This window comes from Phoca vitulina, unplaced genomic scaffold (assembly GCF_004348235.1).
Source record: "Phoca vitulina isolate PV1807 unplaced genomic scaffold, GSC_HSeal_1.0 scaffold20, whole genome shotgun sequence".
NCBI lineage: Eukaryota > Metazoa > Chordata > Mammalia > Carnivora > Phocidae > Phoca > Phoca vitulina.
The window spans coordinates 36,434,000-36,448,268 of record NW_022589723.1 but is presented as its reverse complement, the minus strand read 5'-3'; the positions used below and the strand labels follow the sequence as shown (position 1 = coordinate 36,448,268).

Below are 14,269 nucleotides of genomic sequence, written 5' to 3'. Positions count from 1 at the left end.
ACATTTATTTTAAGCACCTATTCAATGGTAGGCATTTTGCTAAAGCGAAGTGCCTGGAACTGCTCCTAGCTTGCTGGGTGGTGGGTGGGGGCGGTGGGAATGGAAGAATAAATACAGTGCTCAAGGGAGTCAGCCAGTGGCTTTTGAGCCGAGGCCACCATGTGGGCCAAGGATGGACACAGATTAGCACTCGAGGCTGAGGGGACAGCGTGTACATTCTCGTGGACGTGTAGCCCCGCAGGCCTGTTTGGGGGGGAGGGGGGTGGGTCTTGGGGGTGGCTCTCACTTTCAGGATCATTCAAGTCTAGAAGTCTGAGGTTTCTGTAAGGCTGGTCTCCGGGGAGTTGAGAGTATTTTTCTCTTCCTTGTCCTTTACCCAAGTGACCTGTTCTTTCAAAAGCCTGCTATGCCACCAAAGAGAAACTTTCATCTAGGTTTATTAAGTGGTGAGCAAAAATAATACATGTGTCATCAAACAATTAAAATCCAGAGTTATTTAGACAGAGTTGAGATCAAGCAAAAAAAAAAATCACAGGACAGTTAATGTGGTGCTTAATGATAGACATTATTACTGCGTTCTCTGTTAATTAGATATAAATGCTATTTTGTTCCCATAAATGACAACAATGATTGGGCAGGGCTATAAGTGTCTCAGAGACGTCTCTGAAGACTGGCCAGACATTCCTATTTGATGTCTACAGGGAAGGGGTCGAGTTGAGGAAGGGAGGGTCTCTGTGGGCTCCAGATACATTCTTTTGCTTGAGGAAAAGGTAGTTCTTTCCCCTCAAAGCTTATCCATATGCAGTCCTGAGCCTGAAGACAACTTTTGGGACCCTTCAGTCCCTGTCAAGAAAAGAAAGTCTAACCCAGCACTGAAGGACTGTAGAGGGACCCCCATTTTCTCCAGCCCGCAGCCCCTCACAAAGGCAGCCCTAGGACGTCTGCATTCTTCCGGCTCCTCTTCCAACTCTTGGATCTAAAGCACAGAGGATTTCCAGCAACAGGGTAAATACAGGCTGGCCAGAGGGTGCTCTGCTAGCCCAGGAACAGAGCATTCCAGCTTGCCCGGGGTGGGTCTGGGGCCTTTCTTTGGCTTGGTGTCAAGGGGGACGGCACCCTTCTCTCTTAGTTACTCTTTTGTGGGTTTAGCTCGTATTCTTATTTGATGCTCGTTGCCTTTCATTACCTTTTGTTGTAGACCTGGGTTTGCATTTGGACTTTATGTGGCCAGCAGAGGCTTTCTGGAGCCATTTCAGATGTCCGCGAGTGACAGCTCTCTCAGCCACAAGTCAGCAAGGCAGAGATATCAATTTGAATTCTGGGCTTCCAATCAAATATTCAGAAAAGGACACTGTACCCTTTGAAAGTTGCAAAGTAAACAGAACTTGGGCCTGGGAAGCAAATGTACTTCTGATTACTCTGAACTGAAGTTCTAGAGAGGACAGGATAGTCAGTGATTCCAACAACTTCAGGGAGGATAATTTCAGGCAAGAGCACAGAGAACAAATACATAGTGATATCAAAGCAGCCCTTGTAACATCAAATTCCTATTAATCTACTCACATCCTGGGGAATTTTGTCCCGATCTTTTAGCAATTATCATCTGCAAACCGTGCTGCCCTATAGTCTGAATGGTTTTCGACAATTAGTAAGAATCCATACCCACGTCCTCAGAAGTGTCTGTTTTTCTTCCATATCATCAGGTCACAGACACTCAATGCAACACTAGGAAAACACGTTCCTCCAGCAGAAAGAGCCCACATTTCATCTTCCTTCCAAGTCATGACACCACTCTACATGTACATTTCTGAGTCTCAGTTAACTGTAGTTTCATCAATGTATCCTTTAGAACTCTGCTACTTGAGAACCAGCGGCATCAGCATCACTTGGGAGCTTGCTGGAAAAGCAGACTCTCAGGATCTTCCCCAGACCGGCCGAATTAGCATCTGCAATCCCCTGGTATTTCACCCTACAGTGTTCTCACAAAAGACAATGTGAGTCTCACAAATCTGTAATCTACCAACAAAGAAGATGCTTTTGCATAGGAAACTCAAATACGACAGGACATATGTGGACATAAACAACGTATTAATACTAATAAATGTCAGCATGCTTACTAAATGCCAGACCAGGAGGTAGATACTGCCCTCCTCATGTGTTGGAGGCACAGAGTGCTTATCTAACCTGCACAAGATCACACAGAAAATCACACAGTGGACAAGGCACGATTTGAATCCAGGTGGTCTGACTTTCAAAGGCATATTTTTAACCATTACACTCCACCCGCTCCTGGTGGTGTGCAACTGTACTCAGGAAATGAAACAGCTCTGATTCAGGGCCTGGAAGAAAAAGCTGGGTTGCCGTAAGGCCCACCATTGCAGGCTCAGTCACATTTAGAAGCAGAGACCACGTGAGCCGGAGATCAAAACCTCTAACAGAACCCTCTTGGGTATGATCTGAGGTCAGCAAGGCACAGAGAGGGCATGTGGAACCCCGTGGTTCCCCCGATTGGGTGGAAAATGGGGGCCAGACAGGTCTGAGCCCCCACTGTACTTCCCATCACGCTCCCCTGCCTCTTCCACGCCACATCCTACCTCTCTTGGGGTTTTGCTCTTCCAAAGACCCCTCCCATCCATCAGATAACCAAGGACGGCTGCTCCTTTCTTCACTTTCATTGAAAATCTGAGAACATCTGTTCTGCCTGAATAAGTCATTTTGGGTCCTATCTGAAACCTCCTCATTAAAAAAAAAAAAAAAAAAAAAGTCCGGTCCAGGACGGCTGTGCTTATACATCACCTGTCAGTAGCTCTTCAGCTAAACGACGACATAGAAGGTGTAACAGGAACTTTCAGATGTGATAACCAAGAGTTCTTCCTTTTTGAAAATCAAGACTGCCAGCTACTGGGCATTAATTAAGATGGCATTTTAGTCTGGGCTCCCAAGAGTCATGCACCTGCCGGGGTCTCAGCTCCACTCATACATTTAGAGGTGCAAGAAGGGTGGCAGTCCAGGCCCAAATTAATGTGGCCATGGAACCTGTGCCTATCTAAAGTGCCTATTGCTAACCAAATAGTTCTTTCTGGCACAGGTAAGCACCCCACAAAGATGTTCTCAGGCCCCAAGTGTTTGCAGAATAGGGGGGCAGGGAGTTCCTGGAACAGACTTCGCAAGTCCAAAGAGGCCGAAAAACTCTTCCTGTTTAAGGTACAACTCTGCTGTAAAAGGCACTGAACCACTTTCATTTGGAAGCCTGCCCCATCTGGTGGGAGGCAAGATTAAATACACCCTGCCCTTAAAATGCCACCCTTGCCCTTGTGATGCCAACAGTTTCTTGATGGATCCGGCCGGGCCCTTTTCATAACCTCCACTTCAGAGGTAAGGAACAATCATTGAGTCCCCTTTGATGCACATGGTGGAAATATAAACCACTTAATACTTGAAATGTCAGACTGCGCCATGGAAGATGTTCTAAGATCAAAAACACAGAGAGGACCAACCTGCCCTATTTTAGCCCACTTGCCCAGAGCTCATGCTTCGGTGCTCCGTGGGCTGTGGGGAGGTAAGAGGCCATGGCCTGGCTAAACACAATGGAGTGGGCAGTTCTAGATCGATCACCCAGAGAACGTGCTACAGACACCCAGTCCAGGGCACTTACCTTGCACTGCCCAGACACGCAGATGGCCGTGCCATTCTGGTCACAGGGGGTGCCATCAATGACCTTCTCAGCTTGCCGGACGTAGAAGCGGTAGCCCATTGCCTGGCAGTTCAACTCACACTTCCGGTTGCCCTTTACTACCAAAAAAAAAAAAAAGCGTCTTTTTGCTTCCAGTATTCCTTACTGAGATAAAATTCACATAACATAAAAATAACCATTTTAACCAAAGTGTACAATTCAGCGATTTTTAGTATATTCCCAATGTTGTGCAACCAACACCACTAACTAATTCTAGAACATTTCTATCACCCCAAAAAGAACCCTTGGACTTGTTCACTGTCACTCCTGCCCCCATACTTTGGCAACCACCAGTCTATTTTCTTTCTCTGGATTTGCCCATTCTGGACATTTCATAATCACACACTTTTATTTATTTATTTATTTTTAAATTTTATTAATGTTATGCTAATCACCATATATTACATCATTAGTTTTTGATGTAGTGTTCCATGAGTCATTGTTTGCGTATAACACCCAGTGCTCCATGCAGAACGTGCCCTCTTTAATACCCATCACCAGGCTAACCCATCCCCCCACCCCCTCCAGAACCCTCAGTTTATTTTTCAGAGTCCATAGTCTCTCATGGTTCGTCTCCCACTCCGATTTCTCCCCTTCCTTTCCTTACACCACACACATTTTTCTTTTTTTAATTATTTATTTACTTACTTGAGAGAGAGAGCACGAGGAAGGGAGAGGCAGAGAGAGAGAGAGGGAGAATCAGACTCCCCGCTGAGAAGGGAGCCTGAGAAGGGATTCGATCCCAGGACCTCGAGATCAAGACCTGAGCTGAAGGCAGACGCTTAACTGACTGAGCCACCCAGGCGCCCCATAATCACAAACTTTTAAAAAACTGCATTGAAGTTATGACATCTCCCTATATTTGATGGTTGAGGAAAGAAATTTGGTCTTGATCTCCTGGCATATAGTAGAGAATCAATGCTGAGAAGGTACCATAAAGAGATTCTTAAGGAATCTCACAATGCAAATAATAGACTCTACTTTTAGAAATCCTCCCATGCTTTAACATAGTCGTGATTATATCTTACTTATCAGCAATTGCAGTGAGCACACAATTTTTATATTCTGCTTTAAAAAATTTTTTTTACTGAATATCTATGCAGTTATATCACTTTTATGCTCTGTTAAATGGCTGGAGTTTCCTGTAATCATTCCTCCATTATGAGATATTTAAGTGGTCTCCCCATCACCTTAGGTGGAAGTCCAAAGTCCTCAGCAAGAGATAAAACATCTTTCAAGAGCTGAACCTTGCCCACCTTCACAGTTTCATTTCTTACTGTTCGTCCTTAAATCCTTGTTCTGTTCCCAACTAAGCACTTCCTCTGTCCAGCTATTGCTTAGCTGTTCCTTCTGCCTTTGCCTCACTTGGCTGGTACCTGTTTCTACTCGGCTTTAGTTCCCAGGTCACCTCCTCTGGGAAGCCCTCCGTGGATACACCCACCCATCTGATCTGGCCCCCTCTATGATAAGGTTAACCAAACTTGAGGGACCACAGGGATGCGTCTGTCGTATTTACTCTAGTATCCCCAGCATAGTACAGAGATGGGTACATAGCAAATACTCTAACAACCCCTGAGGAATAAAAGGCGGGATGAATAAATATTGGCCTTTTTTTTTTTTTTTTTTTGCTTTCTCTCCTCTCCCCCGACCGATATATTCCCCTACAGAGTCTTTCTATTTCTGTTCCATCACACAGAGCCTGGCACACAGTCAGTGCTTAATAAATGCTAAATTAATTACGGCTACAACCAATACCTTCAGAGCAATTTAGCTGCCTCCAAAATAAGAATGAGAAAATTTTTCAGGCGAAATATATTTCCATATCCAAAACAGACAGACAAGCCAAGTACACACTGATTTTTTTCTTTTTAACTGTTTTTGGAGACAAGACGAATGCAGTACTCAGCCATAGACAGCATGTTCCAGGGTCATGCCTTTGTCTGAAAATCTGATTACTGGATTGGATAACACTGACTTTTTCCTACACAACACAATACATCATATTTTCCCCAGTGTGGCTGCCTGACTGTCATAGCAATGAACTTTACTCCAAAGCCATTGAAAACCGCTAACAGGAAATAACATGGAGCCTCTGGGACCACAAGGTTTAGAAACACTGAATCTTCTATGTACTCTGAGCTCTGTCTTAGAAGTCAAGAGACAGGGTTTCTTACCCTGGCTGCCCAAAAGATGTAAGAGGCGATCTTGGGAAAATCAAAGAATACCAAAGATAGAAGCACCTTTGGGACTTATCTAAAACCATCTTTTCATAGATTAAAAACACAACACCACAGCAGGCCTAGGAAAGGAGGTGACAAGGAAGGGGTAAACTAGTCTCCAAAGCTTGCTTTCTCAGGTCATCTATCTCCCCGGACTCTGCTTCCTCCTTCCCAGCTCCTCACTTCTGAGTTGACAGCAGGAATTATCCACGTGCATTGCCTTTTACCTAATAAAAGTGTCTGAAAGGCAGCCTCACATGGGGCAAGGGTTTGGAGTTCTCACTTCTCTTGGCTTTCTCCCAACTACCTCTAGCCTTTGGGATACTATCTTTTGCAGCCACAATTTTATTTCTCAATATTCGCAACCGTATTACAGAAAAACATTCTGAGAACAAAAAACCATGGCTGAATGTGAGACAATTATGGCAGAATCTCCAAATAGCTACATGAAAACAACCTGGAGGACTGGCCTTAAGTCTGGGCTCCTCCTCCCTGTGGTCCAAACCAGCCACTAGGTCTGACCCTCTGCCTATATGGCTTAGACAGTGTCCCTCCCTTCTCAGACTTGCAAGAAGGTAAAAGGGGGCTCTAGCAAAGAACTGAAACCTGCAGACAAGGGGCTGCCTAACAGAACTGCTTAGAATCCTGCTGTCTTAACAATACTCAACCTGGTGCGTCTCATAAAAGTACACAAGGACTGACTTCTCTCAGCCCAGCATACACCCCCAGCCACTTTAAAATTCCACATAAAAATATATTTGCAGGCCTCAGATTAAGGTTTTTCATGGATAATCACTTGGTTCCTTTTTTTTCCCCATGAATACAATTACAATTCTCATGCCAAGAGCCTCTTCTCTAAGCAGATTTTATCATGGTTTTATCAGTGCAGACAGAGGAGGAAAACAGAAGAGTGTCCATGAGTGGGGAGCAAGGGGCCAAGAGCAAAATGGGCACATCCTTCTCTCCCCGATTCTCCTATTGCTCTCCCTCCCTGTTCTCATCTGCTTCCTAAATGTCCTCCCCACCCCTAAGGGGGACACCTTTCTATTCCACAAACTGAGGGGGTGATTCTCAGCGTGTCCCAGGACTGGAAGCACAACATCACCTGGGAACTTGTTGAAAATGCAAATTCTGGGGCCTCACCTCCAACTCTTACAGCAGAAATTCTGGCAAGCTGTATTTTAACAAGTGCTCGGGGTGATTCTGGGGCAGTCGTTTGTGAGCCACTCCTCTAAGGAAAATCAAGTACTGAGAAGGCTTGGAAGCAGCCGACTGTTCTTATTTTGAATCCAAGATGTTCAAATTCCACACCTAAATTTCAAAGGTAATATAAGCACTATCTTGAACTACATTTAGAATATTGCCAGGTATCTGGATCCCTGATGGTAAAAAAAAAACCTCTTATTAAAAAAAATGCCGCAGATTACACAAGAAAATTCAGGTGATTTAGAATAAAGCAGCTAACAGCAAAAGCTACCCTCAAAAACAGGTTAAATATTTAAATCACTCACTGAACTGTGTTCCCTTGGAAAGCCCACTGATATAAAGACATTTAAAAAAAATGATTTTATTTATTTATTTGAGAAAGAGAGAGAGAGAGAACACAAGTGGGGGGAGGGGCAGAAGGAGAGGGAGAAGCAGACTCCCCGCTGAGCAGGGAGAGGGCTGAGCCATGCAGGGCTCAATCCCAGGACCCTGGGAGCATGATCTGAGCTGAAGGTAGATGCTTAACCAACTGAGCCACCCAGGTGCCCCAAGAGTAAAGACACTTTTTAAGTGATAAAGGACAAAGAAAATAGAAAAGGAGTTAATAGTTACAAAATTTTGGAAGGTAGGAAGCAAAAGGACCCATGGAAATGACACAGCAGACCCAAGAAAACTGAGCCTAAGCCGGAATTGAAGCAACGAAGCCACCTAGTAGTGTTGCATCTCCAAGAGATAACTTTGGAAATAGGGCAGAAAGCAGGCCTAAAAACAGAAAAATCATCTGTAAGAAGTAGTCAGAGATTCCACTTTCCAGAATGGTTAGCTCAAAGCCTTTGAAAATCGACTCCTTCATAAAAGCAATGAGAACACTGTCAAAAGACAGCTGGAGTGGCTATGCTAATATCACACCAAATAGACTTTAAGATAAAAATTGTTACTAGAGACAAATAATAGCATTTTATGATGACAAAAGAGTCAATCCATTAGGAAGACAACAACAGAGCCCCCAAAATACATGAAGCAAAAACTGAAAGAATTGAAAGGAGAAATAGGCAATTCAACAATAATAGTTTGAAATGTTGATACCACACTTTTAATAATGAACAGAACTAGACAGAAGATCAGCAAGGAAACAGAAGACCTGAACAGCATTATACACCAACTAGACCTAACAGCTGTCTATAGAACATTCTACCCAATAACAGCAGAATACTCATTCTTCTCAAGTGTACATGAAACATTCTCCAGGAGGGACCAAATGTTAGGTCATAAAACAAGCCTTAATATATTTACAAGGACTGAAATCATACAAAGTATGTTCACTCATCACAGTGGAATGAAATTAGGAATCAGACGCAGAAAGAAATTTGGGGATTTCAAAAATATGTGGAAATTAACATACTTCTAAATAACTGATCAAGAAAAAAAAAACACAAATAAAATAAGAAAAAACTTTGAGGTAAATAAAAATAAAAATACAACACATCAAAACATGGGATGCAGCCGTAGCAGTACTTAGAGGAAAATTTATAGCTGTAAACACCTATGTTAAAAAAGATCTCAAATCAATAACCTAATCTCCCATGTTAAGTATCAGAAAAAGAAGAACAGACTTAACCCAAAGCCAACAGAAGGAAGAAACCTAGAATGGAAATAAATTATATAGATAAGGGAGAGATAATAGAGAAAATCAATGAAACCCAGAGATGGTTTTTTGAATAGATAAACAAAGCTGACAAACTTTTAGATAGACTGACCAAGAATGAAAGAGAGAAGACTCATAATACTAAAATCAGGAATAAAGAGGGAATATTACTACTGATTTTACAGAAATAAAAAGGACTTCTAACCAGGGTAATTAGACAAAAAAAGAAAAAGCATCCAGATTGGAAAGGAATAAGTAAAACTATCTGTATTCAGAGATGACCTGATCGTGTATATAGAAAAATTTTTAAATGCACCAAAAAACTATTTAAATTAATAAAAAGTTCATCGAGGCTATAGGATATAAGATCAATATGCAAAAATCAATTGTATTTCTATACATTATCAATAAACAATGTGAATACGAAATTAAGAAAACAATTCCATTTACAATAGCATCAAAAAGAATGAAATATTTAGGAATAAATTTAACACAAGAAGTTTAAGACTTATACACTGAAAACTACAAAATATTTTTGAAAGAAATTAAGAAAGACCTAAATAAATGGAAAGACATCCCATGTTCATGAATCAAAAGACTTAATATTATTAAGATGGCAATACTCCCCAAATTGATCTACAGATTCAACACAATATCAGTCAATATACCAGCTGTCTTTTTTTGCAGAAATTGACAAGTTGTTCCTAAAACTGATATGGAAATGCAAGAAACCAATAGCCAAAATAACCTTGGGAAGAGAAAAAGTTGGAGAACTCATACTTCCTGATTTTGAAACTTACTACAAAATTACAGCAATGAAGACATTTTGATATCATAAGGCCTGGCATATGGATTGACAGAATAGAATTGAGACTCCGGGAATGAAACTTTAGATATATGGTCAATTGATTTTTGACAAGAGTGCCAAGACAATTCAATGGGAGAATAGTCTTTGCAATAAATAGTGTTGGGATAACTTTGCATATCTACACGCAAAAGAATAAAGCTGGACCCCTACCTCACACCATATGTAAAAAATGAACTCAAAAGGGCACATCAACCTAAATGTAAGAGCTAAAACTAAAAAATTCTTAGAAGAAACATAGGCATATGTCTTCATGATAGTGGATTCATCAATGGTTTCTTAGATAATATGATATCAAAAGCACAAATAACAAAAGAAAAAAATAGATAAATTGGGCTTCATCATAGAACTCCATTGAGAATATGAAATGACAACCCAAGGAATGGAACAAAATTTTTGCAAATCATGTATCAGATAAGGCACCTGTATCTAGAATCTACAAAGAATTTTTGTAACTCAATAGTGAAAAGACAATTCAATAAAAAAAAAAAAAAAGGGCAAAGAATTTGAATAGGCATCTCTCCAAGGAAGATATATAAATGGCTAATAAGCACATGAAAAGATGCTCAATATCATTTGTCGTTAAGGAAATATAAGTCAAATCCATGATGAGATAGCACTTCATACATATTAAGATGGCTAAAATTAAAAAGTAGAAGAGATGTACAGTAAGAAGAGATGTAGAGAAGTCAGGACCTTTGTACAATGTTGACAGGAATGTATAATGGAAGAGTTTCATTGGAATACATTTGGTAGTTTCTCAGAGTGTTAAACACAGTGTTATCATATGACCCAGCAATTCCACTCCTAGGTACATAACTATACATACTTCAAAAAACTTGTACATGAATATTCATAACAGCATTATTCACAGTAACTAGGAAGTGAAAACAATCTAAATGTCCCTTGACTGATGAATGAATAAACAAAATGTGGTATATCATACGTGGAATATTATTCAACAAGAGGAAGGAAAGAAGTACTGATATGTACTACGACATGGATGAATCTTGAAAACATTGTCCTAAATGAAAGAAGCCAGTCAAAAAGTCACCTATTGTCTAATTACAATTATACGAAATGTTCGGAATAGGCAAATATATAGAGGTAGAAAGTAGATTAGCAGTTCCCAGAGGAGAGAATGTAAAGCAAATGCTAATGGGTATGGACTTTCTTCTTGGGGTCCATACTGAAATTATTTAGTGGTAATAGTTGCACAATCCTCTAAATACACTAATAAACATTAAACTGCAGTATTTAAATTGGTGGCTTTTATGGTATATGAATTTTATCTCAATAAAGCTGTTATTAAAAAAAGAAGCAGCTTCCTGGATCTCCAGGAAATCATCAAATAAATAATTCAAGAAAACTTCCGTTTCCAGATTGAAGGAGTCCACCAAATGCCCAGGACAATGATGTTAGGGGTAAGATTTGATTTTACCCTACTTATAATTAATAAGTTAGCCTGACTGTTTCATGGTTACAAACGGAGGATACAAGACTTCTGAGTCAGAGATAAAGGACTTTATTGGTTTTGGAAGAGCCAGCAGCATGAGCATTAGCAGGTTTATATCAATTCTCCTTGCCCCCAAGTCTCACAGAGGCAATGCACAAGGGCCCAGATGGATACTGCACACGCAGCTGAGGGACATTTTGCTTGAGGAACCTGCTGCATTTATGGAGAAGCAATAAGGAGCCCTGCTCTCTGTCCTGGGTGGAGATGTATCTCATCCTTCGAGGTTGCTCACTGCAAAAATGACCTTGAGAAGTGACCTGGTTTTGGGGTGGGCAAGGCCTTGCATTCTTGGCATACTCCACAAGACCTGTAGGAACATAAGAAGTGTCTCCCAATGAATGGATGATAATGAATAACACCAAGGCACATGGCTGTGAAATTTTAAGACACTTGGGACAAAGAAAAGATAACAGAGGCTACCAAAGAGAAAACAAACAAATAAAATGGTATTGGATTTCTCAACAACTTTGAAAGCGAGAAGATAATTGAGCAATGGCTTGTGATTTTTGAATGAAAGTCATTTCTAGAATTTTCTATCAATCACTAGAATTCTATATCTAGTCAAGTTATCAACCTCTGAGAAAAAATAAAGGCATTTTCAGAAATCCAATTCTTGCACAATTTCCCTCTCATGCACACTTCCCAGAGAACATATTCTACCATAATGAAAGAATAGACTAATAAGGAAGTAGAAGGTGTGGGGTCCAGGAAATAGAAGATCTAACCCAAGAGAGAAGCAAGAGGGAATATGCAGGACTAGGGTGAAAGGGGACCCTGACAAGACAAATGTGCACTAGGCTAGGATTAGAGCAGGTCAGAAGGGTCAAGGAGAGGGTCACTGGCTCAGTCATTTAAGTATCTGACTCTTGATCTCAGCTCAGGTCTTGATCTTAGGGTTGTGAGTTAGGCTCCATGCTACTTAAAAAAAAAGAGGGAGTGGTCAAGGAGAAGATGAAATGGATAAAATATCCTATCAATTTTAAGATATTGATATTTTACGATATTGAGATATCAAGTAATTGATAGATCTACACAATTTAGAAGTGCTTACGGTTGCGTTAGTGTGAAGTACACAGAAAAGCAGACAAACTAAAAGGAAAAGGGTATTTATTAACAACAAAGAAAATAAGGACTGCAGGAAGAGAAAAGTAATCACAGCACCTGGAATGGGTGCTACAATGTGAAGCCCAGATGACCCACCAGCACCATCAGATCCAGGTCAGAATTCCCCTGGCAGCTAGGGGTGCCGCCTGCCGGTAGCTCACAGCTGTGTCTTTCTGGAACTTGCCCTCAGCCTAAGGGAGCTGCCTCACGCAAGGTTAAGCCTCCTCCCCAGGGAGAGCCCAACGACTGGTCCATGTAGTTGCACAAAGATTGAGTGGGTCTCAATTTTGGGGAACTCTGCAAGCTAGCCCAGCTCAGAGCTGTCCCACTCTGCATTGCATCACACACACACACACACACCCCAGGCGTTGTACCAGGATCACTTGCCAATAAACACCGGACACGAATCTCTGCCTCAGGCTCAGCATCCTGGAGACCTGAACTAAGCTAGTCCACCATATGGCTCAGTTGTGAAGAGCCTGCACCCAGTCATACTGTAAGCAGTGCTTACTGATCTAACCAAAACTAAAACATAATTACATTGAGAGAGTGTGGGGTGGGAAGTGTGCACGTGTGGAGAGGTGGAAGGAGAGGAAGATGAAAGTGGGCTCCATCCTCATCTTCAACAGAACACACTTGAAACTGAAAAATTCAGAAGTAACAACATAGGCAGTATTTATAGATATGAAGGTACATCAAAGGAACAGCTAAAATAGTTGGGGAGTAAGAAATTGTGGGGGTGGGGCAAAGTTTGTGGAACTATTTGTTTCTTTTTTTTTTTAAAGATTTTATTTTATTTATTTGACAGAGAGAGAGAGACAGCTAGAGAGGGAACACAAGCAGGGGGAGTGGGAGAGGGAGAAGCAGGCTCCTGGCCGAGCAGGGAGCCCGATGCGGGGCTTGATCCCAGGACCCTGGGATTATGACCTGAGCCGAAGGCAGACGCTTAACGACTGAGCCACCCAGGCGCCCCAAACTATTTGTTTCTGTAAAATATATGTCCACATTATTTGGATTAAATGAGAAAAGTTAATTTTAAAAAGAAGAGCAAAAACTCAGGTTCAACAATTCGAGTTCCCAGAACCGAATCCTTCCGCACAGTGTCTGTCAGTGGTAGGCTCCCTCCCACCTCTGTTCAAAATTAACACGAAACTGTCAAACTCCCTGCTGTCTTTTCAGGAACTTTGCATAAGTGGGACAGCAAAACAAAATGCTGCTCTCTAGGAAAGCAAAACGTTGTGGTAGTGTGGAGACTCTAGACCTTAGCTAGCTTTGCTACTTCTTAGGTTTGCATTAGGTAGGAAGCAAGAGTGGCAGGAAACAAGGTTCACACCTTTCCCGTAACTGCACATTCTCCCATCCTCATGTAAGCAGGGAGAAAATTTCAGGTAAGAAAAGCGGAGAGATCCTTTGCATAAATACACAAGGCTATTCTTAGAGAATGGGCAACATCTGTGCTTAGTTTCGGCTCCATTCAAACTTCACAAGTTCACTCCAAGTTTAGCACCGAAACCTTCATTTCCCAGGCTCAAGTTCCGTTTTGTTTTTTTTTTTTTTTTTTGTGGAATACATGATATCCCTGTTCAAGCAAAGCAGCCTCATAAACGCAGCTCATAAAACTCGGATGTGGCAGGGTGCTTACCCAACACATGCTGATGAGTGAAGTGTAAACGAATTAGAAACACGTGGAGCAATGTCTTAAGTGTATGCGCAGGGTTTACATAAACGAAAAGGGGTTGGCTCAAAGCTGGAGCAAGCGGGGCAGAGTTTGCTGCACTGGCTGGGGGATGAATAGTCCAGGGGACAGCCAAGCCAGGCTTAACCTCTGCCTGCATTATTGAGGCAGTATTCCTGTTTATGACAAAGGATCTGCCTGCCCCTGAACTCCACATTCTCAACTAGACATGGATGATTACTCTTTAAAGTGCCTTCCCCCCAGACTGCATTTTCCAGGACAAAGTTATGGAAAATAAGATGAGGA

The 14,269-nt window shown here is 41.6% G+C and overlaps 1 protein-coding gene across 1 annotated transcript in view; it reads right to left on the bottom strand.

Annotated features, from left to right (window-relative positions):
- Positions 1-3,502: 3,502 nt before the first annotated feature.
- The window catches only part of LOC116640552 (thrombospondin type-1 domain-containing protein 4-like), a 127,925-nt gene continuing 117,158 nt past the window's right edge, over positions 3,503-14,269 (bottom strand). Inside the window, exon 2 of the mRNA XM_032417598.1 lies at positions 3,503-3,792. Within this exon, the coding sequence (XP_032273489.1) occupies positions 3,503-3,792 (290 nt within the window). The remainder of the gene's footprint in view (positions 3,793-14,269) is intronic.